This window comes from Solanum lycopersicum, chromosome 7 (genome assembly GCF_036512215.1).
Source record: "Solanum lycopersicum chromosome 7, SLM_r2.1".
NCBI classification, from domain to species: domain Eukaryota; kingdom Viridiplantae; phylum Streptophyta; class Magnoliopsida; order Solanales; family Solanaceae; genus Solanum; species Solanum lycopersicum.
Genome location: NC_090806.1, coordinates 52,531,149 through 52,556,963, shown reverse-complemented (window position 1 = coordinate 52,556,963; position 25,815 = coordinate 52,531,149). Strand labels below are relative to the sequence as shown.

General features: G+C 38.3%; 2 protein-coding genes across 2 annotated transcripts; one reads left to right on the top strand and one right to left on the bottom strand.

The window, feature by feature from the left end:
- Positions 1–7,566: 7,566 nt before the first annotated feature.
- On the bottom strand, positions 7,567–8,076 carry LOC138337497 (uncharacterized). The gene has a single exon (XM_069287411.1). It carries the CDS (start codon positions 8,074–8,076, stop codon positions 7,567–7,569), a length of 510 nt encoding a protein of 169 aa, XP_069143512.1.
- A 9,761-nt stretch (positions 8,077–17,837) lies between these two features.
- Positions 17,838–22,016, top strand: LOC138337496 (uncharacterized). Its single transcript, XM_069287410.1, has 9 exons — positions 17,838–18,093; positions 18,184–18,300; positions 18,353–18,393; positions 18,477–18,567; positions 18,616–18,765; positions 20,347–20,467; positions 20,966–21,047; positions 21,188–21,248; positions 21,472–22,016. Exons 1-9 carry the CDS (start codon positions 17,838–17,840, stop codon positions 22,014–22,016), a joined length of 1,464 nt encoding a protein of 487 aa, XP_069143511.1.
- The last annotated feature ends 3,799 nt before the right edge of the window (positions 22,017–25,815 follow it).

Genomic DNA, 25,815 nt, shown 5'->3' with positions numbered 1-25,815 from the left:
CAATATAATTCTATACTTATTCCTACCATTAATTAATAATAAACTAAGAGAATCCGTCCATTGAAATTAATTCTCTCTCTCTCTCTATTTAACTATATATCTATCTATCTATCTATCTCTCTCTCACTCACTTTCTCTCTCTCTCTCTCTCTATATATATATATATATATATATTCCAACCCCACATTCTATTGTAACAATAACCATACAAATTATTAATTGTACCTATTTTTCATGTTACAAAATCAATTACAAATTGAATGTTTAAACTTCTGATTTCCTATTCCCTCAACTTTGCAATAAAATATATTAATAATTATAATAGTAATAATAATAATAATAATTTTAATATAATAATGATAATATGACATCCATGTATATAAATATATACATGATTAAGGCAATTAATGTTTACATGTTGGTTGCTCTTCTTCTCAATTTGTTTTCCTTCCATCAATGTGCGCTTCTTTTTTAATTTTTATTTTTTCTAAAAATTGTGTAATATCCTAATTACTAAATGACTAACTATAAAAGTGGTAAAAGTGATCCACTATTAATTTTAATTTTTTTTAATCATCAACTGGATATTATATTATAACTATCCCACTAATTTCATAATTATAATTATGAATAGTCCAAAACACCAATTTAAAATCTATCGGAAAATATTTTATCAAAAAAAAATCCTCGAGCTCAAAACAACCGAATGAGTTTGTTACAATAGATATCACTTTACCCTTCATTCGTCCTCGAATGATCAAGAGGAAGGAGAGGACAAGAAAGAATACTTGTCTCAAAAATTCTTTTAAAATATCAGTACCTAAGGTCTCATACAATATCTCAAATGGGATCATATCAGTACTTAAATAATAACTATTATTGTATGTAAACTCAACTAACAACAAACTCTTTCCAATAACCCTCAAAGTTAATCGTATTCACATCCTCAACATGTTCTCAACGACCTTGGCACAACCATTTTGTAGAATTTTTTTTCACATAACAATGATAAAATATCAAAACCAGTATGGGATCTAACCATTAGTTAACTTGAAAAAATCACCACACACTCATAGTGCACACACCATCGTAGATCTTATCAATAGTTTCTTCTCAAAACACAAACTTTTCGCGACCTCAACATATAAAAATTTAATCTTTTACTTCATGTGTTCATCAAGGGAGAACCAAACTTATCTAAACCCACGAAGAAAATGATCAAGTAACCACCCATCGAGTGATATACCCAAACCATCATTAGTATCAAAGTATTCTTTTCAAATACATGTTCAAACTATGGCTATCTCTCTTTCTATTTAAGCATTTCACGAAAAATACGAGTCTCACACAAGGCTAATAACACTAATTTCAATTTTGATAGTACTTTTCCATCGGGATAAAACTAATAAATCACACCCAAAATTAACTCCACACCACCTCCATATACCATGCTTAATCTACATTTCTAAACCATCACAACCTCATGCAAACACTAAGGGAAATTATTGGTCACTTAAATTATTCGGTATAATATAAGCTCATAACCTCTATTTACCATCAAATATCTATTTAATGCATCTTTACATTCTATGTAGTCCCATCAATTGAAGAGTACTAACCCAACTCCAAGTTCCTAATAACCATGTAGAATTATATCTCACCTTGTACATTATTCTTGAGTCATTTATCATAATTTGAAAAATCTAACCCCACGTAAAGACTAAATTTTCCATACCTCATTGCTTGACACCCAAACAAAAATTCAATATTTAAAGTCGATGATAAACCCCTAATAAGTCTTTAAGAAACTAGTTCACATCTTGTTGTCATATCCGATCTATTAAAAAAAATACAACCTTTAACTACATATATGTAACGAGCATTTTCGATCGTTTTGAGCACTAGAACTTTTAATATCGGAAAATACTTTTCGATAGACTTAAATGGGTGTTTTGGACTATTAATAATTATAATTATGAAATTAGTGGGATAATTTTAATAATTTATTTAGTTGGTGGTTAAAGAAGATAATAGTGAAATCAATAGTGAGTTACTTTTATCAATTTTTATAGGGATAATACCCACTTACCCCCCTAGCCTATACCCAAAATCCCTACGACACACCTTTTCTTTGATGAGGTCCTATTACCCCCTCCAACTTGTTTTTTAAGTAATATACTACCCCTTGCGTGCCTACGTGGCAAAAAACATGTTTTCACCTATGTAGGGCGCGTGAGTGCGGAGTGAGGGCAGAGTGAGTGCAGCTTTTGGTTAAAAATGGCCAATGAAAATGAGCCACGTGTCAAAGCAATTTGAAAAAAATAAAAAAATGAATTTTATTGTTTCTCTCAAAAACATCTTCTTCCTCCTTTCAAAAAAAAATACCACCATTTTTATGGTTCTTCTTTTTCGAAGAAGATCCATTATCATTCAAGCTCCTTTATTTGAAAAGGTAAACTAAAATTTAATATATTCTTTACATCTTTTTATGTCGATTATTAATTCTTATTTTTTTTGACAATGTTTATAAAGTTAGGGTTATGACAAAATCCGAGTTGAATAAGTTGTGTATGGATGAGAGCGACCCACGTCCCACACTATCACGATTGAAATCGATCCACACACTGCAACCAAAAATTAACTCCCAAAATCCAACAACGAAAATCAAATTTTGACTGAAAATCTTATTTCTTAGCTTTGAAATCACATATGCAAACACTTTCCCTCTATCTTCATCTACTTTTTTGGTAAAATGAATTTGGAAAAGAGTAAACGTCAGACTAGGGAAGTGTAAAGTCACTTTATCGAAAAGTGAAAAGTGGGTCCCGGCGCGTGTTCAACAAACAAATGGACCTTGAAGATTATTTTTGCCGCGTAGGCACGAAAGGGGTAGTATATTACTTAAAAAACAAGTTGGAGGGGGTAATAGGACCTCATCAAAGAAAAGGTGTGTCGTAGGGATTTTGGGTATAGGCTAGGGGGGTAATTGGGTATTATCCCATTTTTATAATTGATTATATGATAATTAGGATAATAAGTAGTGAAGAAAATGAAAAGAGCGGAGAAGCGTAATTTGTCACATCTCAAGAAGGAACGCTACAAGTACATAATCTATGCAATTTCAGTACAAATTGGTTACAAATATTTTGTCCTTAAATCATCATTGATCTTTCAAAATTATTTTTCACATATTAATGGTTGGGGGAGGGGAATTTCCATTATTTTAATATGAGAATCATGATTATTTAAATGTTAATTATTACAAATGAAAAAGGCGAATTGAAATTCCTCTCTACAACTGCAACAACCCATTTAGCCGGTTTGAGCAGTAGAATTATTTCTGATAAATACTTACTGGGTCGACGGACCATGCGACAGATTGTCATGGTCACGAGGGACTGTCATGGACCCCGTCTTGTAAAATTTTTCCTGCTGCTCCCTTCACTACCCTCGACGGCAAGTATGACGAACCGTCATAGGCACAACGGGCCATCGAGCGTCTTTGTTCCAAGACACTTCAACTCTTGGAATCTGGGTACTGGGACTATTTCTCAGAACTTCGTGACGGACCTAGAGGACGGACCGTCACAATCTGTGCAACCCCAGTGGGACTAATTCTCTGAACTTCGTGATGGACCTGCAGGACGGGCCGTCACAGGTACGACGGACAATCACAATCTGCGTAACCCCACACGGTGTCAGACTTCCGCTAAATTTTAAAGGGGTGTTACGGACTATTCATGTTTATAATTATGAAGTTAGTGGGGTAAGTTTAATAATTTAATTAGTTGGGGGCTAAAGTGGATAGTAGGAAAATAAATGGTGGGTTACTTTTATCATATATTTTTATAAAATTGATTATATGATAACTAGGGTAAAAGGAATCTGTAAAAGAAAAATAAAAAAGAGCAGAGAAGAGAACGAGCGAGAGAGAGAATGAAAGAAGGAAGCAAGCGACTTAGACTTCAGATCGAGAAGATTCATAGGCACTGAGGAAGGTAAATGCATTGGAGAGGTAGCTTGCTTGGTTTCGGTTATTCGGTGGAGGTAGGTTATGGTTTAATTCTATGTGATAGATAAACTCTTAATAGCGATCGATATGTATTAAGTGATGTTATAAAATCTCCTATATAATTGATTGTGTGGTTGAATATTTGGTTGTGTGGTTTGTGGTTGGTCTGATATAAGGAGACTATTGGACTTCTAATCTTGAAACTTCTCGATTAAACTGACGCCTTAAATAAAGAAGGCTTACTGAAATAATATAATAAGATTCTTGGATCGGAGTGTCACGTTCCGACACGGTATTCTTGGATCGAAGTGTCACGTTCCGACACAGCATATAGGATTAGAGTGTCACGTTCCTACACGATATATGGGATTGGAGTGTCACGTTCCGGCACAAAAACATTAAAGAAAAGGAATCCTGAATTATCTTAAGATACTCAAATTCAAAGAACTTAATTCCCAAATTAGTATGGAGTGGAGGCATGAGTCCTCAAAGGTGTGCTAATACGGTGATTGATGGTTTAGTTATTTTGGTGTTGTTGTCAATGGTTCATGTGATTGTTGCTTGTCACCTTTTAAGTATTGTAGTTGATTTTATTTTATTATTCAATATATATATTATTTTCTATTTTGAGTTGGCCGATGATACTTACTCAGTACGTGTTCCTTGTACTGACCCCTACTTGTATTTTCTTCCTTGTCATTTTGTGGAGTGCAGCAAGCGTGCCATCGACTTCGACTCGCCCTCAGCTCTAGCAATTCTTCAGCACATCAGAGTTCGGGGTGAGCTATTGTTCCTAGCTCGTGGTGGATTCTCTCCTTCACGTCTTGATGTCTTCGAATTTCGTACATGGACCATCTTTTTACTTGTTTTGTTTTCTTAAATACTCTTAGATTTGGTAATTTGAGGATAGATGTTCTTGATGTGATGACTTTCAGATTTTGGGGATAAAAATTGATAAACTTTAGAAGCCTATTCAATTGGTTACATTAATATGTTTTGGATCTTCCGCATTATATTTTGTTATTCATAGTCCAACTATTGGTGAATGTTGGAGTTCAAAATTGTTGGTTCACTCACCTAGTAGGTTAAGGGTGGGTGCCACTCACGACTCGTTTTGGATCGTGACAATAACCAGGTGAGGATTGATTGGAAAATTTAGGCCAAACATTAATTGTGTGATGGAAGGGAGGTTAGATTATTTAATTAGTAGGTTAGTATTTAGCGTGTATATTTTTGATGTATACTTTTCATATATGGTCATATGAGTGGCATCAAATTTCTATTGGGTTCTGTTTGAAATTTGTGTCAACAAATATATGCATTAATATTGATAAATGCCAAGGTGGATTAAGGTAAGGGTCATATTGTTATTATTAATATTACTATTATTGGTATTAGTATTATTGAGCTTAGACAAGAGAGAGAGGAAATTAGCTTCAAGGTGTTGGTATTCTGCCACTGGTTTCGTAACCAGTGGCCTAATTTTAATATTATAATTTTGTTATGATATTGTCACGATCCAAAATGAGTCGCGAGTGGCACCCAAAATTATTCTCCTAGGTGAGTGAATCAACAAATCTAAAACCCAACATTTACCAGTAAAACATTTATAAATAGTAAAAAAAATAATGCGGAAGATCCAAAACTCATTAACGAAATCAATTAAATAAACTTCTAAAGTTTAATACTTATTATTCCCAAAATCTGGAAGTCATCACATCAAGAACATCTATCCTGCAATTTCTAAATCTAAAAGTATTTAAGAAGCTAAAAATAGTAATAAGATGGTCCATGTCCGAACATTAAGACATCAAGACGTGAAGGAGAGAATCCAGCACGAGCTAGGAATAATAGCTCACCCTAAATTCTGATGTGCTGAAGACTCGATAGATCTGAGGAAGAGTCGAAGTCGATAACACGCTTGCTGCGCTCCATAATTAACAAAGAAGAAAATTACATGTAGGGGTTAGTACAAGGTTCACGTACTGAGTAGGTATCATCGGCCAACTCAAAATAGAAAACAATATTTACTGAATAATAATATAAAATCAACCACAATAGTTAACAAGTGAAGAGAAACAAGTACAAGAACCGTTGGCAACAACACCAAGCACACCTATGAAGACTCAAGCCTCCACACCATACTTATTTGGGAAATAGGTTCTTCGAATTTGAGTATATTACCATAATTCAAGATTCATTCTCTTTATTATTATCGTGTCGGAACGTGACACTCCGATCCCATATACTATCGTGTCGGAACGTGACACTCCCATCCAATATTACCATATCGGAACGTGACACTCCGATCCAAGAATACTGTGTCGGAACGTGACACTCCGATCCATTATTACCGTGTCGGAACGTGACACTCCGATCCAATATTACCGTGTCGGAACGTGACACTCCAATCCATTTGTCTCATTATTTTATTTTCATCAAGTCTTCTTTATGTCAAGGCGTCATCTTAATAGAGAGGATTTAAGATTGAAGATTCAACAGTCTCATTATCCTAATCCACCACAATTACACAATCATAACATACAAACACACAATCAAGCATATAGAAGACTTTACAATACTACCCAATACATATCAATCGCTATTTAGAGTTTATCTATCACATAGAAATAAACCATAACCTACCTCTACTGAAGAATCGTGATCAAGCAAGCTACTTCCCTAATGCCTTTGATGTCCTCTTCGTTCTCTCTTTCTCGCTCGTTCTCCCTCTCTATTCTTTTTATTTTTCTTCTCCAGATTCTTTTTCTTTTACCATAATTATCATATAACACATTATGATAAAAGTAACTCACTATTTATTTCCTTATTATCTTCTTTAACCCCCAAGTAAATAAATTATTAAACATACCCCACTAATTTCATAATTATAATCATAAATAGTCCAAAATACCCATTTACACTTTTAGCGGATGTCTGACCAAGTCGGGGTTACACAGCTTGTGACGGTCCATCGTATCTACGACGGTCGTCCTGCAGGTCCGTCAGAATGTTCAGAGAGTTAATTTTGATAGTGAGGTTACGCAGCTTGTGGCGGTCCGTCGTATCTATGACGGTCCATCCTGCAGTTCTATCCAGAAGTTTTGAGAAACGATCCCAATACCCAGATTTCAGAGTTGATGTGTTTTGGAACGAAGACGCTCGACGGACTGTCGTTCGTATGACGGTTCGTCCTACCTGTCGTCGAGGGTAATGAGGAGAGCAGCAGAAGAAATTACACAAGTGTGGAATGACAGAGTCCATCACGGTCCGTCATGACCATGACGGTCCGTCGCGTGATCCGTTGACCCAGTCAGTTTTTATCAAAAATGATTCTACTGCTCGAACCAGCTAAAAAGCTTGTTACAATAGATACCAATTTACCCATCGTTCGTCCTCGAACGATCACAAAAAGAAAAACAAGGGCGAGAAAGAGTACCTGAATCTGTAAAGAGATGTGGATATCTTTCTTGCATATCAGCCTCATTCTCCCAAGTGGACTCTTCAACTGGCCGATTCTTCCACTGAACCTTGATAGATGCAATATCCTTTGCTCACAACTTGCGAACCTCTCTATCTAAAATAGCAACAGGCTCCTCCTCATATGACAAATTCTCATCAAGAAGAACTGAATCCCAACGAATAATGTAGTTTTCATCCCCATTGTATTTTTTCAGCATAGACACATGAAATACCAGGTGCAATCCTGAGAGTCCTGGAGTCAATGCCAGTCCATAAGCAACCTCCCCCACACGCTTCAGAACTTCAAATGGACTAATATACCTCGGACTATGCTTACCTCGCTTCCCAAGCCGCATCACCCCCTTCATGGGCGAAACCTTCAGCAAGACTTGTTCACCCTCCATAAAATCAAAGTCCCTAACCTTTCGATCTGCATATTCTTTCTGCCTGTTCTGAGCTGCTAGAAGCTTCTCTTGAATGAATTTTACTTTATATAACGATTCCCTCAAGATATCGGTAACCCATGGTCTACCCTCAAATACATCAAACAAACCAATGGGATACCTACATCTCCTCCCATATAGTGCCTCAAGTGGGGCCATATCAATACTTGAGTGATAGCTATTATTGTATGAAAACTCTGCTAAGGGTAAGAAGTTGTCCCACTGACCACCAAATTCTATCACACATGCACGAAGCATATCCTCCAACACCTGAATCGTTCGCTCAGACTGACCATCGGTCTGATGGTGAAATGCAGTACTAAGATCCAACCTAGTACCTAATTCAGCATGCATTGTTCTCCAAAACATAGAAGTAAATTGCATACCTCTATCTGATATGATGGAAAGTGTAACTCCATGCAATCGAACAATTTATGAGATATAGAGTTTGGCTAACTTCTCTGCATTGTAAGTCACCTTGACCGGAATGAAGTGAGCAGACTTAGTTAATCTGTCAACAATTACCCAAATAGAATCAAACTTACCGAATCTCTTTGGAAGACCAACCACAAAATCAATTGCAATTCTTTCCCATTTCCATTCAGGAATGGGCATTTTCTGAAGTGTTCCTCCGGGCCTCTCGTGTTCATACTTTACCTGCAGACAATTTGGGCATTGGGAAACAAAATAAAAAATGTCACGCTTCATTCTACTCCACACAAAATGTTGCTTTAGGTCACGATACATCTTAGTTGCACCAGGATGTATAGAATACCTTGAACTATGAGCCTCTGTAAGAATAGTGTGAATCAAATTATCAACACGGGGCACACATACCCTTCCCTTAATTCTCAAAACGCCTTCCTCATCAATTATTTCCTCTTTAGCCTCTCCTCGTAATACCATATCCCGAATTCGGCTCAGCTTCGCATCAGTAAACTATTTTCCCATAATCCTGTCAAGAAAAGAAGATCTTGCCTCCACACAGGCCAAAAATCCTCCCTTCTTTAGTACTTCCACCCTCATAAAGTCATTAGCCAGAGTCTGAACCTCTCTAGCCAATGGGCGCCTAGAAACCTGTAAGTGGGCTAGTCTTCCCATGCTCCCTGCTTTTCTACTTAAATCATCTGCCACAACCTTAGCTTTTCCTGGGTGATACAAAATAGTAATATCATAGTCCTTTAGTAGTTGCATCCACCTCCTCTACCTCAAATTCAAATCTTTCTGAGTAAATACATACTGTAAACTATGATGATCTGTATAGACTTCACACATGACCCCATATAGATAATGTCTCCAATGCTTTAATGCAAACACAACTGCAGCCAACTCCAAATCTTGGGTCGGATAGTTACGTTCATGCACTTTTAATTGCCTCGAAGCATAAGCAATTACATTCCTCTCCTGCATTAGCACTGCACCCAAACCAGAATAAGATGCATCACAGTAAACCATGAAATTATTACCTTCCACTGGCAAGGTAAGAATTGGTGTAGTAGTCAACAAGGTCTTGAGGGTCTGGAAGCTTTCTTCACATTCGTCCGACCATACAAATGGAACATTCTGCTTAGTCCAATTTGTGAATTGGGAAGCAACAGAAGAAAATCCCTTGACAAATCGACGGTAGTAGCTAGCTAAACCAACAAAGCTCCTTATCTCTGTAACATTAGTAGGTCTTACCCAACTCTTCACTGCTTTAATCTTAGATGGATCCACCATCACTCCATCCTTAGAAACCACGTGCCCCAAGAAGGACACTGAATCTAGCCTAAACTCACACTTGGATAATTTTGCATAAAGCCTTTTCCCTCTTAATAACTCCAATACAATTCTCAAATGGTCCTCATGTTCTTTCCTGCTCTTTGATTATATCAGTATATCATCAATAAATACTATAATAAAGAGGTGTAGATAAGGCTTAAAAATCCCGTTCATCAGGCTCATGAAAGTAGTAGGGGCATTCGTAAGCCCAAAAAACATTACTAAGAATTCATAATTCCCATACCTGGTTCGAAAAGCAGTCTTGGGCACATCTGCTGCCCATATTTTCAATTAATGATAACCAGATCACAAGTCAATTTTTGGGAAGGTACAAGCACCTTGTAACTGATCGAACAAATCATCAATGCGAGGAATAGGATACTTGTTCTTAATAGTCACCTTCTTCAGATTCCTGTAGTCTATGCACATCCGAAAACTTCCATCCTTCTTCTTCACAAATAAAATAGGAGCACCCAAGGGGATGCACTTGGTCTAATAAAGCCTTTACCTAACAACTTCTAAAGTTAGGCCTTTAACTCCATTATCTCAGTTGGAGCCATTCTATAAGCGGGTATGGAAATGGGGCGAGTACCCGACTCCAGATCAAGACAAAAATATATATCCCTATCTGGTGGCATACCAGGAAGGTCTACAGGAAACACATCCATAAACTCATGGACAATCGAGACAGACTTAATCGAAGGTACTTGGGAAGTATCATCCCTGAGATGTGCCATGAAAGCTAAACAACCCTTACTAACCATCGTCTTAGCACGAAGAAAAGAGATGATATGAACTGGAGTGGAAATATAGTCACCCTCCCACACTAGCGGATCTGTCCTAGGCTTGGCCAATTTCACAGTTTTAGCATTACAATCTAAGATTGCAAAATTTGGTGAAAGACAAGTCATGCCCAGAATTACATCGAAATCAACCATCTCTTAAATAATCAAATCTACATGAGTATTGCTCCCCACAAAAGTCACAAGAAAAGACCTATACACCTTCTCAACTATCACAGACTCACCAACAGGAGTAGAGACACGAATAGGCATGTCAAGCAAATCAAAATATAAATCAAGACCAGTAGCAAAGGAGGAAGATACATATGAAAATGTAGATCCAAGATCAAATAATACAGAAGCCATGCAATCATAGACCAAAAGATTACCTGTGATAACAGCATCAGATGTCTCTACTTCAGACCACCCGGGGAAAGCATATCAATGGGCCTTATCACCTGTCTGCCCATTGCCCCTACCATGTTGTGCCGCAGTAGCTACATCTTTCCCGCCACCCCGGCTGATTTGATGACCACCATTACCTTGGCCACCACGTCCTCCAGAATGGCGGCCTCTCCCATGACCACCTCTACCTCTAACTATTGGGGGTCTGTAACTCTGTTTTGGACAATACCTCCTAATATGTCCGATCTCTCCACATCCATAACAATTTCTAGAGTCAAGAATAGGTCTCTGTGAGAATGACGAAGTCTGGGGACAACCACCAAACTCAGAAAAATGTTGACTTGTCTGCGATGGACCCCCAGCGACAGCCTGCAGTGAAGACTGAATAGGTCGGGCTGGGTAACATCTTGAACTCTGCCCTATGGAGTAAGAACCACTAAACTCACCTCCTTTACGGAACTTCTAAGATGTCGACGCCCTGGTGAAGTCATCTGGCTTCACCCTTTCCACCTCTATCACAAAATCGACCACTTCCTGAAAGGATTTTGCTGCAGCAACTACCTGTAAGGCTGGGATCTGCAAATCTGACCTCAATCCTTTTACAAAATAATGAATTCGCTCTTGTCGACTTAAGCAAAGTTGGGTAGCATACCTTGATAGTGCACGAAATTTAGTCTCATAAGCAGTAAAAGACATCCTGCCTTGCTCTTGGCTTAGGAACTCATCTCTCCTCTTGTCCCTCAAAGTCCAGGTTATTTACTTCTACATAAATAAGCTAGAGAATGATGCCCAAGTAATAGGTGGTGCCTGTGCTAGTTGACACTCAACATACGACCGCCAACACATTTTGGCATTCCCCTGAAACTGATAAGTCACAAACTCAACACCGAATCGTTCTACTATGTCCATCTTATGTAGCAGCTCATGATAATAACCAAGAAAATCATAGGCATCCTCAGATTCAGCACCCTTGTAGACAGGAGGTTTCAGCTTTAAGAATTTAGTGAAAAGTTCATGCTGATCACTCATCATTATAGACCGTGTAGTCAATCGAGGAAACGTGCCTACTTCCAATGATGCATCCATGCGGGGAGCCACAACAGCTGCATGTTGTACTCCCGGAACTTGAGGTGCTGGTGCAAAAAACACTGGAGGTGTTTGGCCTTGATCAGATATCCCGCTAAGATAAGTAAGAACCTGATTAATCATCTCTGCGGTAGGCTGGGGTGGTAATTCCTCATCTTGCACCTGCTCATTTTCCCCTTCCTCACCCTCTCTTACTACCTCATCAGTCGGTGGAGGAGTCACCGCCCTATTACATGCTCGACCAGGTGTTTGTCCTATACCTCTAGAGGACGTCCTCCTGCGACCTCTACCACGACCTCTGTCCACTGCTCCTCCTCGAGCTACAACCCCAATGGTTGGCTCAGACGCACCCTGTCTTTCCGGTGTTGGTGTCGGCACAGTTGTTGCTCTAGTTCTAACCATTTGTGAAATAGAGTGAGGATGTCAGATACCAATTTGTATCAACTAGATAGCAATTGGATCCAAGTAGTAGCACGAAAGAATGAAAGAATGGAATTTTCCTAAAGTCCTATAGCCTCTTAAAGAAAAGTAAGGGCGTCCCCCTATCGTTCCTCAAGACTCTACTAGACTCATTCTTGTGTGATGAGACCAACGAAACCCTCACTGTGATACCAAGTTTGTCACGACCAAAAATAAGTCGCGAGTGGCACCCACACTTATTCTCCTAGGTGAACGAACCAACAAATCTAAACTCCAACATTTACCAGTAAAACATTTATAAATAGTAAAAAAAATAATGCGGAAGATCCAAAACTCATTAATGAAATCAATTAAATAAACTTCATAAGTTTAATACTTATTATTCCCAAAATCTGGAAGTCATCACACGAAGAACATCTATGTCCGAACTTGAAGACATCAAGACGTGAAGGAGAGAATCCAGCACGAGCTAGGAATAATAGCTCACCTTGAATTCTGATGTGCTGAACACTGGCTAGATCTGAGGATGAGTCGAAATCGATGCCACGCTTGCTGCACTCCACAATTAACAAAGAAGAAAATTACAAGTAGGGGTTAGTAAAAGGAACACGTACTCAGTAGGTATCATCGACCAACTCAAAATATAAAACAATATATACTGAATAATAATATAAAATCAACCAGAATACTTAACAGGTGACAAACAACAAGTACAAGAACCATTGGCAACAACACCAAGCACACCTATGAGGACTCAAGCCTCCAAACCATACTCATTTGGAAAAAGGTTTTTCGAATTTAACTATATTACTATAATTCAAGATTCATTCTCTTTATTATTATCGTGTCGGAACGTGACACTCCGTTCCCATATACTACCGTGTCGAAACGTGACAATCCGATCTAATATTACCGTGTCAGAACTTGACACTCCGATCCAAGAATACCGTGTCAGAATGTGACACTCCGATCCATTATTACCATGTTGGAACGTGACACTCCGATCCAATATTACCGTGTTGGAACGTGACACTCCCATCCATTTATCTCATTATTTTATTTTTATCAAGTCTTCTTTATGTCAAGGCATCATCTTAATAGAGAGGATTTAAGATTGAAGATTCAACAGTCTCATCATCCTAATCCACCACAATTACATAATCACAACATATAAACACACAATCAAGAATATAGAAGACTTTAAAATACTACCCAATAAATATCAATCGCTATTTAGAGTTTATCTATCACAAAGAAATAAACCATAACCTACCTCCACCGAAGAATCGTGATCAAGCAAGCTACTTCCCCAATGCCTTTGCTGTCCTCTTCGTTCTCTCTTTTTCGCTCGTTCTCCCTCTCTGTTCTTTTTATTTTTCTTTTCCAGATTCTTTTTCTTTTACCCTAATTATCATATAATCCCTTATGATAAAAGTAACCAACTATTTATTTCCTTATTATCTTTTTTTAACCCCCAAGTAAATAAATTATTAAACTTACCCCACTAATTTAATAATTATAATAATGAATAGTCCAAAATACCCATTTAAACTTTTAGCGGAAGTCTGACCAAGTCGGGGTTACACAGCTTGTGACGGTCTGTCGTATCAACAATGGTCCGTCCTGCAGGTCCGTCACAACGTTTAGAGAGTTAATATCGATAGTGAGGTTACACAGCTTGTGACGGTCCATCGTATCTATGACGGTCCGTCCTGCAATTCCGTTGTGAAGTTCAGAGAGTCGATCATAGTACCCAGATTTCAGAGTTGAAGTGTTTTGGAACGAAGAAGCTCGACGGACCGTCGTGCCTATGACGGTTTGTCCTACCTGTCATCGAGGGTAATGAGGAGAGCAGCAGAAGAAATTACACAAGTGTGGGACGACGGAGTCCATCACGGTCCATCGTGACCATGACGGTCCGTCGCGTGATCCGTCGACCCAGTCAGTATTTATCAAAAATGATTCTACTACTTGAACCGACTTAACAGGTTGTTAAAGATAAAAGAAATCAAAGTTTGATATATTGAGATAGGTAATCAAATATTTGGTGTATTATATTATATGATTACTATTAAAATTGTACTAAGTGGAGGAATTAAGACTTACTATTAGGTTCGAATTTTAGGAAATATATATATAAAGTTAGATGAATTTTGGGTCTAGGCGAGACATAGAGTAATATGATGTTTGTAGACTCGTTAACTTACAAATATGAATATATATTTGATAGATTGGAAAGGTTGAGAAGCATTGAGGAAAGGAAAAGTATTGTAAAAGTAACTTGCGTGACTCCGGTTCTTCGGTGGGGGTAGGTTATGATTTATTTCTATTTGTTAGATAAACTCTAAATACTTGATTGTGTGGTTGTATGTTTTGATAGTGTGGTTTGTGGTTGGCCTAAAATTATGAGAGTGTTGAATTTCTAATCTTGAACCCTCTCTTTTAAAATGACGCCTTGAATAAAGAAGGCTTGCTGAAATAAAACAATGAGATAATTGGATCAGAGTGTCACGTTCTGACACGACATTATGGCATCGGAGTTTCACGTTTCGACATGATATTATGGGATCACAGTGTCACGTTCCGACACAATAACATTAATGGCAAGGAATCTCGAAGTAACTTAATATACATAATCTCAAGGAACCTTTTTTCCAAATGAGTATTGTGTGGAAACATGAGTCCTCATAGGTGTGCTTGATATTGTGATTGATGGTTTAACTATTATGGTATTGTCAATGGTTCATGTGTTTGTTTCTTGCCACCTATCAAGTATTGTTGTTGATTTTATGATATTATTCAATGTATATTGGTTACTATTTTGAGTTGGCCGATGATTCCTAATAAGTAGGTGCTCCTTGTACTAACCCATGCTTGTATTTCATCTCTATTATTTTGTGGAGTGCAACAAGTGTACCATCAACTTCGACTCGCCCTCAACTCTACCCAGTCTCCAGCACATCAGAGTTCAGGGTGAGCTATTAATTCAAGCTCATGCTGGATTCTCTCATTCACGTGTTGATTTCTTTGAATTTTTGATATGGACCATCTTTTTGCTTATTTTAGTTTTCTTAAGCACTCTTTAACTTGATAATTTGAAAATTGATGTCCTTGACGTGATGACTATCAGATTTTGGGATGATAAATATTAAACTTTAGAAACTTATTTAAATTGGTCGCTCAAAATCTTTTGGAGCTTCCGCATTATTTATATTATTTATAGTTGAACTATTCGCATATGTTGGGGTTTCGATCTGTTAGTTCGCGCACCTAAGGAGGTAAGTGTTGGTGCCACTAACGAATCATTTTGTGTTTTGACAAACTTGGTATCATATCTTTAGGTTCGTTGGTCTCATCACACAAGTACAAGTCTAGTAGAGTCTTGAGGAATGGTATGGGGACTCCTATACTTTTCTTCGAGATGCTATAGAACTTTAGGAAAACTGTATTCTTTATTTCGTGCTATTACTTGGATCCAATTGGTATCTGGATGATACAAATTGGTATCTGACCTTGCCACTCAATTTTGCAGATGGTTAGAACTAGAGCAACAACTGTTTCAACACAAACACCGGCTAGACAGAGTGCGTCTAAGACAACCATTAAGGGTGTAACTCGAGGAAGAGCATTGGCAAGATGTCGTGGTAGGGGTTGTAGGAGGACGCACACTAGAGGCAGAGGACAAACACCTGATCCAACTAGGAATAGAGCAGTCACTATTCCACCGATTGATGAGGTAGTAAGAGAGGGTGAGGAAGGGGAAAATAAGCAGGTTCAGGATAAGGAATTACCACACCAGCCTACCCTAGAGATGATTAATCAGGTTCTTACTTATCTTAGCGGGTTATCTGAACAGGTCCAGACACCTCAAGTGTTTTCTGCACCAGCACCTCAGGTGCAGGGAGTACAACATGCAACTGTTGAGGCTCCCCGCATGGATGCATCATTGGAAGTAGGCACGTTTCCTCGATTGACTACAGGGTCTATAATGACAGGTGATCAGCATGAACTTTTCATTATGTTCTTAAATTTGAAACCTCCAGTTTTCAAGGGTGCTGAATCTGAAGATGCCTATGATTTTTTGGTTTATTGTCATGAGCTGCTACATAAGATGGACATAGTAGAGCGATTCGGTGGTGAGTTTGTGACCTATCGATTTAAGGGGGATACGTAAATGTGGTCGCGGTCGTATGTTGAGTGACAACCAGCAAGGGCACCACCTATCACTTGTTAATCATTTTATAGCTTATTTATGGAGAAGTGTATAACCCGTACTTTGAGGGATAGAAGGAGAGATGAGTTCCTAATCGTAGAGCAAGGAAGGATTTCTGTTGCTATTTATGAAGCCAAGTTTCCTGCACTATCCAAGTATGCCACTAAGCTTTGCTTCATCCCACAAGAGTGGATTCGCCGCTTTGTGAAAGGATTGAGTTCAGATTTCCAATTTCTAGCCTTACAAGTAGCTGCTGCAGCAAAATCCTTCGAGAAGTGGTTGATTTTGTGATAGAGGTATAGGTGGTGAAGCCAGACGACTTCAATATGGCCTCGAAATTTAAGAAGTTCCTTAAGGGAGGTGAGTTTAGTGATTCTTACTCAAAAGGGCACAGTTCAGAAGTTACCAAGCCCGTACTATTCAGTCTTCATTGCAGGTTTCAGCGGGGGGTCCGTCACAGACCAGTCAGCCTTTTTCTGAGTTTGGAGGTTATCTCTAGACTTCGTCATTTTCACAGAGACCTTTAATTGACTCTAGGAATTGTTATGGATGTGGAGGGGTTGGACATATTAGGAAATATTGTCCAAAACAGAGTAATCGATTCGCAGTAGTTATAGGTAGAGGTGGTCACACTAGAGGTTGTCAGGGTAGAGGTGGTCAGGGTAGAGGTCGCCATTCTTGAGGACGTGGTGGCCAAGGTAACGGTGGTCACCAGTTCAGTCGGGGTGGCGGGCAGGTTGGAACTACTGTCGCACAGCTTGGTAGGGGCAACGGACAGACAAGTGATAGGGCCCATTGTTATGCTTTCTCCGGGAGGTCTGAGGTAGAGACATCTGATGCTGTTATCACAGGGACTCTTTTGGTCTGTTATTGCATGGCTTTTATTTGATCCTGGATCCACATTTTCATATGTATCTTCCTCATTTTCTATTTGTCTTGATTTATATTATGATTTGCTTGACATGCCTATTCGTGTGTCTACTCTTGTGGGTGAGTCTGTGATAGTTGAGAAGGTGTATAGGTCTTTCCTTGTGACTTTTGTGGGGAGAAATACTTATGTAGATTTGATTATTCTAGATATGGTTGATTTTTATGTAATTGTAGGTATGACGTGGCTTTCTCCAAATTTTTAAATCTTAGATTGTAATGCTAAAACTGTGACATTGGCCAAGCCTGGGACAGATCCGCTAGTGTGGGAGGGCATATATATTTCCACTCCAGTTCATATTATCTTTTTTCTTCACGCTAAGAGGATGGTGAGTAAGAATTGTGTAGCTTTCTTGGCATATCTCAGGGATGATACTTCCAAAGTACTTTCGATTGAGTTTGTTTCGATAGTCCATGAGTTTCTGGATGTGTTTCCTGTAGACCTTCCTGGTATGACACCAGATAGGGATATTGATTTTTATATTGATCTAGAGTCGGGTACTCGCCCTATTTCCATTCCCCTTTATAGAATGGCTCCAACTGAATTAAGTGAGTTAAAGGCCCAACTTCCGGAGTTGTTTGGTAAAGATTTTATTAGACCGAGTGCATCCCCTTGGGGTGCTCCTGTTTTATTTGTGTAGAAGAAAGATGAAAGTTTTCGTATGTGCATAGAATACAGGCAGCTGAATAAGGTAACTATTAATAACAAGTATCCCATTCCTCCAATTCATGATTTGTTCGATCAGTTACAAGGTGAGATGCAGTGTCCCTTAAAGAAGGGCAATGGAGGTGAGATGCAGTGTCCCTTAAAGAACTGTACTAAGTGTGTATGTGCTCACAGTGGAGAGTGCAGATAGTGCACTAATGCATGCTTCGGTTGCGGTAAGAGCAGGCACATGATTAAGAACTACCCACAAAACAGGGTTTAGGCTCGAGGTAATGCTCATTCTATTCCTAATTCACAGGGTGTACCAACAGTCAAGCATCTTAAGAGGAACAGGTTCTACGCCATGAAGGGCAGGGAGGAGCAGGAGAAGTTCGCTGATGTGGTCATAGGTATGCTGAAAGTATTCCAAATTTATGTTTATGCTTTACCTTATACAGGGTCTACGCTTTCCTTTGTAAATCCTTTACTTGCTCTAACTTTTGAGATATTGCCTGAAGTTCTATATGATCCTATAGTGGTTAGTACACCTTTAGGAAAAAATGTAAGAACTAATAGAGTATACAAGGATTGCCCAATAGTTGTAAGTGGTAAGACTATATGTGCAGACTTGGTTGAGTTACCAATGCATGATTTTGATGTTATTCGTGTCATGGACTGGGTTCATAGTTTTTATGCTTGTATGGATTGTCGTAGTAGGGTTGTGACATTTTGTTTCTCTAATGAAAAAGAGCTAGTCAGTGAGGGGTATAATTCGAGTCAATCTAATACCTTGATTTCGAACCTTAAGGCCAATAAAATGATGTCCAAGGGGTTATTGTGTCATCTTGTAAGTGTTAATGATCATGAAATTCCTTCCATTGACTCATTGCCTATAGTGAATGAGTTCCAATATGTATTTACTAATCATTTGTCTGGAGCTCCTCCCCCTCGATAGATTGAATTTGGTATCGACTTAGAAACCAATACTAACTCAATTTCAATTCGTCCTTATAGAATGGGTCCAATTAAACTCAAAGAGTTGAAGCTAGTGTTAAAAGATCTCACTGATAAGGGTTTTATTCAACCGAGTATATGGCCTTTGGGTGCTTTAGTGTGGTTTATTAAAAAACAAATATGGAACCCTTAGGATGTGTATCGATTATCGACAGCTCAACAAAGCCACTATCAAGAATAAACATCCACTTTCCAAAATAGATTACTTGTTCGACCAACTCCAAGGGTTTAGTTTCTTCTCGAAGATTGATCATCGTTCAGGGTACTATAAACTCAGGGTTCGAAATGGAGATATCATAAAGAATGTTTTACCTACCCATTACGGTCACTATGAGTTCCTAGTTATGTCATTTGGTATCACGAATGCGCCTTCTCCATTTATGGATCTCATAAATTGGGTCTTCCGTGAATACCTTGAATCTTTCATCATAGTATTTATTCATGAAATTCTCATCTGCTGTAAGACCAAGGGAGAGCACAAAGAACGTTTTGAGACTAACCTTGCAGGTACTTAGACAACATCAGATGTATGCCAAATTCACCAAGTGTGAATTCTAGCTTAGATCATTGACCATCCTGGGTCATGTTGTGTCTGATAAGGGTGTGGAGAAGGACCCTAGGAAGACTAAGGTTTATAAGAACTAGCCAAAAACTCTTGCTCCCATAGATATCCATAGCTTCTTGGGATTGTCTTATTACTACCGCAGGTTCGTGAATTGATTTTCTTTCATTGCTGCCCCACTGACAATTTTGGCAAAGAAGGACAAGTTTCAATGGACGGACACTTGTGAAGTCAGTTTCCAGGATCTCAAGGACAAACACACTTCAGCCCCGGTTCTTACTTTGTCTGAGTGTGGTGAGAATTACACTATTTATTCTGATGCATGTAGGGTTGGTTTGGGTTGTGTTATTACGCAGGGTGGTAAAGTGATAGCTTATGAGTCTAGAAAACTCAAGGTTCATGAGAAGAATTATCCCACTCATGACCTGGAGTTGGTAGTTGTGGTCTTTGTATATATATTATGGAGGCATTACTTGTACGGAGTGCATGTGGATTGTGTTCAGAGACCACAAGAGTCACCAGTACGTGTTCACACAGAGAGTCTTGAATCTACGTAAGCGGAGATGGTTGGAGTTGTTGAAGCACTATGACATGAATGTTCACTACCATTCAGGTAAGGCTAATGTTGTAGCTGATGTTTTTAGCAGGATGAGCATGGGAAGTACAGCAAACATTGAGGATGGAACAAAGGAGATGGTGAATGATGTACACACACTGGCCAGACTGGGTGTGCAGTTTGCTCACTCTACTAGTGGGGGTGTTTAAGTTAATCCTAGTTGTGAATCGTCCTTTGTGAGTAAAGTCAAGAAGGGTAAGCAACTTGATCCTGTTTTGATGGGGTTAAAGGACTCAGTGATTATAAAGATGAATGAGTCCTTTACTTTGGGAGGTGACGGAATAGTTAGGTACAGGACAGGCTGTGTGTACCAGATGTGGATGATTTGCGGAATAAGGTCATTGCGGAGTCCCATGGTTCAAGATGTTACATACATCAAGGTTCCACCAAGATGTATCATGATCTTAAGAAGATCTATTGGAGGGATGGCATAAAGAAGGACATTGCAGATATGTGGCCAAGTGTCATAATTGTCAACAGGTTAAGGCAGAACATCTTAAGCCTTGAGGTCTTACTCAGATTATTGACGTTCCGACTTGGCCATTAATATGGACTTCGTGGTTGGTGTTCCGAAGACTAAGAGACAACATGACTCTATATGGGTTATTATGGACAGGATGACTATGTCTGCTCACTTTATCCATGTGAAGTCTACTTACAGAGTTGAGGATTATGCGAGACTCTACATTGATGAGATTGTGAGAATGCATATGATTCTTTGTCTATAATTTATGATAGAGGAGCTCAGTTCACTTGATATTTCTGGAGATCCTTCTAGAAGAGCTTAGGCCCATAGGTGAAACTTAGTACTGTCTTTCATCCTCATACTGATGGGCAGGTGGAGAGTTCCATTCAGAAATTGGAAGACATGTTTAGGGCGTGTGTGATTGATTTCAGGGGTAGTTGGGACGACCATCTGCTTTTGATAGACTTCTCGAATAATAATAGTTATCACTACAACATTGGCGTTGTATGGTAGAAGGTGTAGGTATCCACTTTTCTAGTTTGAGGTTGGAGAGTCATCCATCTTGGGTCTACAGATCATTCATGAATCCTTAGTGAAGGTCAGGGTGATTAGGGACAAGTTGGATACTGCTTAAATTCGGCAAAAGTCTTATGCAGACAGCAGAAAACGACCCTTAGAGTTTGATGTTATTGACCAGGTCTATTTGAAGATATCACCTATGAAAGGGGTGATGAGGTTTGGCAGGAAGGGGAAGTTGAGTTCGAGGGATGTTGGTCCATATAAGATCCTACAGCGTGTGGGTGAGATGGCCTATGAGTTGACATTGCCTACGGAGCTATATTCTGCTCATATATTTTTTCATGTCTTTATTTTAAAGAAGTTCCTAGGTGATCCAGCATTGATTCTACCTATTGAAGGTTTGGGGGTCCATGAAGACATGTCCTATGAGGAGGTACGTATTGAGATTTTAGAAAGACAGTTCAAGTGGATAAGGAATAAGGAGATTGCCACATTGAAGGCATTGTGGAGGAATCATCTCGTTGAGGGTGCTACGTGGGAGGCCGAGGGGATATGGGATCCCGCTACCCTCATGTTTTCAGCTCCTGAGGTTAGTCTTCCTACTCTTCAGTCTAAGTTTCCTTATTTCTCTGTTCTTTGTTGTTATTGTTTGTTTGTTGATAGTAATTATGATATGATCTGACTGGCATTACTCTTGATAGTTAGTAGTGTCATTCAAGGACGAATGTTCCGAAGGGGGGGGGGATAATGTAACAACCCTAATCATTGATATACTACGTAACGCTTAATGTGTCTAGAATTCTTACAATTAGAACGGGTTCAGATGGATTAATGCCTGTAGAATCAGACCTCTGAACCCTTGCTACAGCCAAGACAACTAACATGGAGAGTTAGTTGAGCTAGAAAAGGTTGGGTCCATCCGTGTAGGGATCTTGAATACAAATATGCACTCAAATGAGTCTTTATCAGACATAAAAAGGGAAATCTTAGGTTTGGAGGGTCTATGGGTTAAATGGTCTTTTCCAGGCCAAGGGTGATATCGTAATTAACCTAAGTAATTTATTAATTTGTTAATTAATTTAATTAAATTGATGGTTTGATTTGGGTCAACCCGAAATTACCCGTTCGCGGTGGTCACTCCACTCAGATTTGAACCCTAATGGAAGCTTCAATTAAATGTATTTAATTTGAGGTTTATCATCAGATTTTTAAGGGCTTTATGGTCATTTAAATAAGCTAATTAAATCAGTTTTTCTTTTTTAAAATTAATAAGGAGTTCTAGTTTGACTAATTCCCAAACTAAAACTCCTAATCCTAAACTACTCTCTCACGCTCATCTCTCTCACGTCTCTCCACTTCTCTTTCACGTTTTCTCTGCCAAATAAGAGTACTAAAGAAGAAAAATTACTGAAGTTCTTCACACTTGAAGAACCCACAAAAAAATATAATCAAAACATAATCAAACACGTTTAAAAAGGGGAAGTTTTTTCGTTGAATTGGAGTTGAAGTTGCGGGAAATTAGACGTGATATTTGAGAAGGTATTGTGCAGCAAGTTCATGGTTTTGAACGACAGAATTGGTATGGGTTTTGTTAATCTTGGTCCTTTTCCGAAGAGACCCCTCGATTCAGCCGATTCAAATGCAAAATTAGGATTGTTTCCCCATTGCATATCCCTGTCAGTAACTCTTATCGATGGTTGTAGGTTTGTATGTCTGCTGGTAGATATAAAGCATGTAGTGAGTTTTTGTGATGAATATGTTCATGAAGGTGTTTTTGAAATTATATGAATGACAACCTATGTTTTTCAAAAATATGTGTTTGCATGTGTGCAATGTGTAGCCGTAACTTTAGGACACATATTAGATCATGAAAATGACATGTTTATGGTTGTATTTTATTTAAACAAACTTGTTTTAAATCGTGATGTTCATAAGTGATGTAAAAATGCTGATTTGAGTGAAAATTCTTTATCGAATGTGATCATAAAAATGCACCTAAAGAACTCACTAAAAACTACTCCAAATGTATACACATTTAACGTGAAAGAGGTGAGAAAATAGGGTGCAAAAATGTGATCAAACTTCTAGCACATTGATGTTTGTTTCGGTCAAGCTAAATCAATTAACATGTTATGAAAAATGAAGAAAAATAAGTGAGGTCACTGAGGATCGAACCCGTAACCTCACCATGTTTAAAGTCATAGAATAAATGCAATTTCAAAAGAATGTGGCAAGGGGGATTAGAACCCGTCACCTATACCAAAAAAGAAATACATAAAATAATAAATGAGAGTAGTGGGATTGTAACCCACCACCTCTCGGTTAGATTTAAGGAGAAATTAAAAGAAAATGAAAAGGGTGAGGCGTTTGGGAATCGAACCCACAACCTCTAGGCATAAAAAAAGGAACTTTGGGAGAAAATTTAAGTGGGAGTGCTGGGATTCAATCCACACCCTCTTGATAAAGAAGGAGAGAACTAAAAGAAAAGAAAATAAAAGGAAAGGAGGTTGTGGGGGTTTTATCCCACATCCTCTATGTCCCAATGAACGTAAAATAAAGATAGAAATTAAAATCAAAAACGAAATGAAGGCATTGGGACTCGATCTTGGGTCCCCAAGCCGTGTGTATCAAACCAAAATAAAAAAAAAACGTAAGTGTTGCCCAAGGGATTAGAAATCGGATTCCCTTGCCCAAATTGTTTATTAAAATATAAGTCATACGTGAATAAATGTTCCAAAATAATGTTGCCTACATAGACTGAAATCAAGATCATGGCATACTTACAAGATATATAAGTCTTGTACCACATAATCTTAGGAAGATATGAATCACTTAAAAGAAGTATGATTGAAGCCTCATGGCTTGTATGTATAGACCCATAAGTCTAGCATACCTGTAAAGTAAGTGAACCTAAGATGTATGTAACGAAATTATAAAACCCTAGAAGGCTCAATTAAGATTGTGACACACAATAAATGGCCAAGTGCATTGGCATATGATGAAATGAAAATTCACGTAAAAAGGGGTGAGTATTATAAAGAGCAAATGTGCTAAAGATAATGAATGTGGTGACAACATGATAAGAGACTAATGTAAAAGATGAGAGCAATCTCAAAAGAGCCTAAGTGAATGTTACCAAAACGTATTCACCCATGAGAGTGTAAAGTTAATGAAGAGACCAATCTCTATGAACACTCTAATAAAAATATTGAGAATAATATACTTAATTAAGAGATGAGAAATCATCTATGTACTTATAATGTCCTCATAATAGAAGCCAACTTCTATGACGTATGAGTTGAATGTAGTGGAACTTTATACTGAGCACTGATAGACTACTATGATCGGTGATGCCTACTTTTGGGATGGGTGGAGGTTTACGTAACTCTAATGAGATAATACTGTCCGGCATGCCGGGTATGAGTCTGCTTATATCTCCTAGTGTTTAAACCTATACTGCCAATATAAGGATATAGAAGGGTTCGATTCCCTATGTATGTTAGCATGTTTTGGATCACTTTGGTCGGTGATTCCACCTCTTTTTGATGTGGGGCAAACACTGGATTTAATGATTCTCACATGATCTATGTCAGTTAATGTTAGAGTTCCCAAATGAATGAATGAGGCCCATCTCAAATAATGCACATATTTGATATGAACAATACCAAAGGTGTTAGGATAGGATAATCAAGATGTGAGATAGACTCAAGGAAAGACACTAGGTTATTATTGATCACCGCACAGAAAACCCAATAAGAGTCTTAAACTACTACATTCTACGTATGGCTAGTTTTTACACTAGCTTATGAATGAATGAAATGAAGTACGTATGAACGAATGAAGAAGACTCTGTGTTTGCTAAAGAAGGCTCTCTAGTTAAGTTCCCATATGTTGAGCCCTTATTTTTGAAAGTCTTAATGTCAAGTCCATGATTCCAAGGTCTTAAGGCATATGACGAATGATATCAAGTATGTTATGTTCTATCTGCAATATGTTATGTGCTAGGTGTAAGATGTTACGTGTTGTACAATATGATATGTATGCTGATGCATGTTACTCTCATGGTATGACTTTCCTAAACCAAATTTTGAAAGTCACCTTACATTTCTAACTCAAATGTGTCAAGGCCTTTTGACTTTCCTAATTCAACTTTGCCAAGTCCGCTGACTTTCCTAATCCCAATTTGGCAAGTCCACTGACTTGACTTTACATAAGTCATGTTGTTAGGAATGAGATATTCTTACTCATTCATGTCCTTTATGTGTGCTTGCATATATCCATACTTAGTACAAGTACATAATAATCCCATACAACTCTACAGTTTTAGGTGCAGCCACAGGTGGACGTTAGAGCTTACAGATCGATGTTGAAGCTATCTGGACATAGAGCATTCATTCGGAATTTCTAGGCCCTCATGCATTCGAGGACACTTTCCTATTATATTCTGTCTTACTTATAGGATTGACCTAGTGGAGTATTTT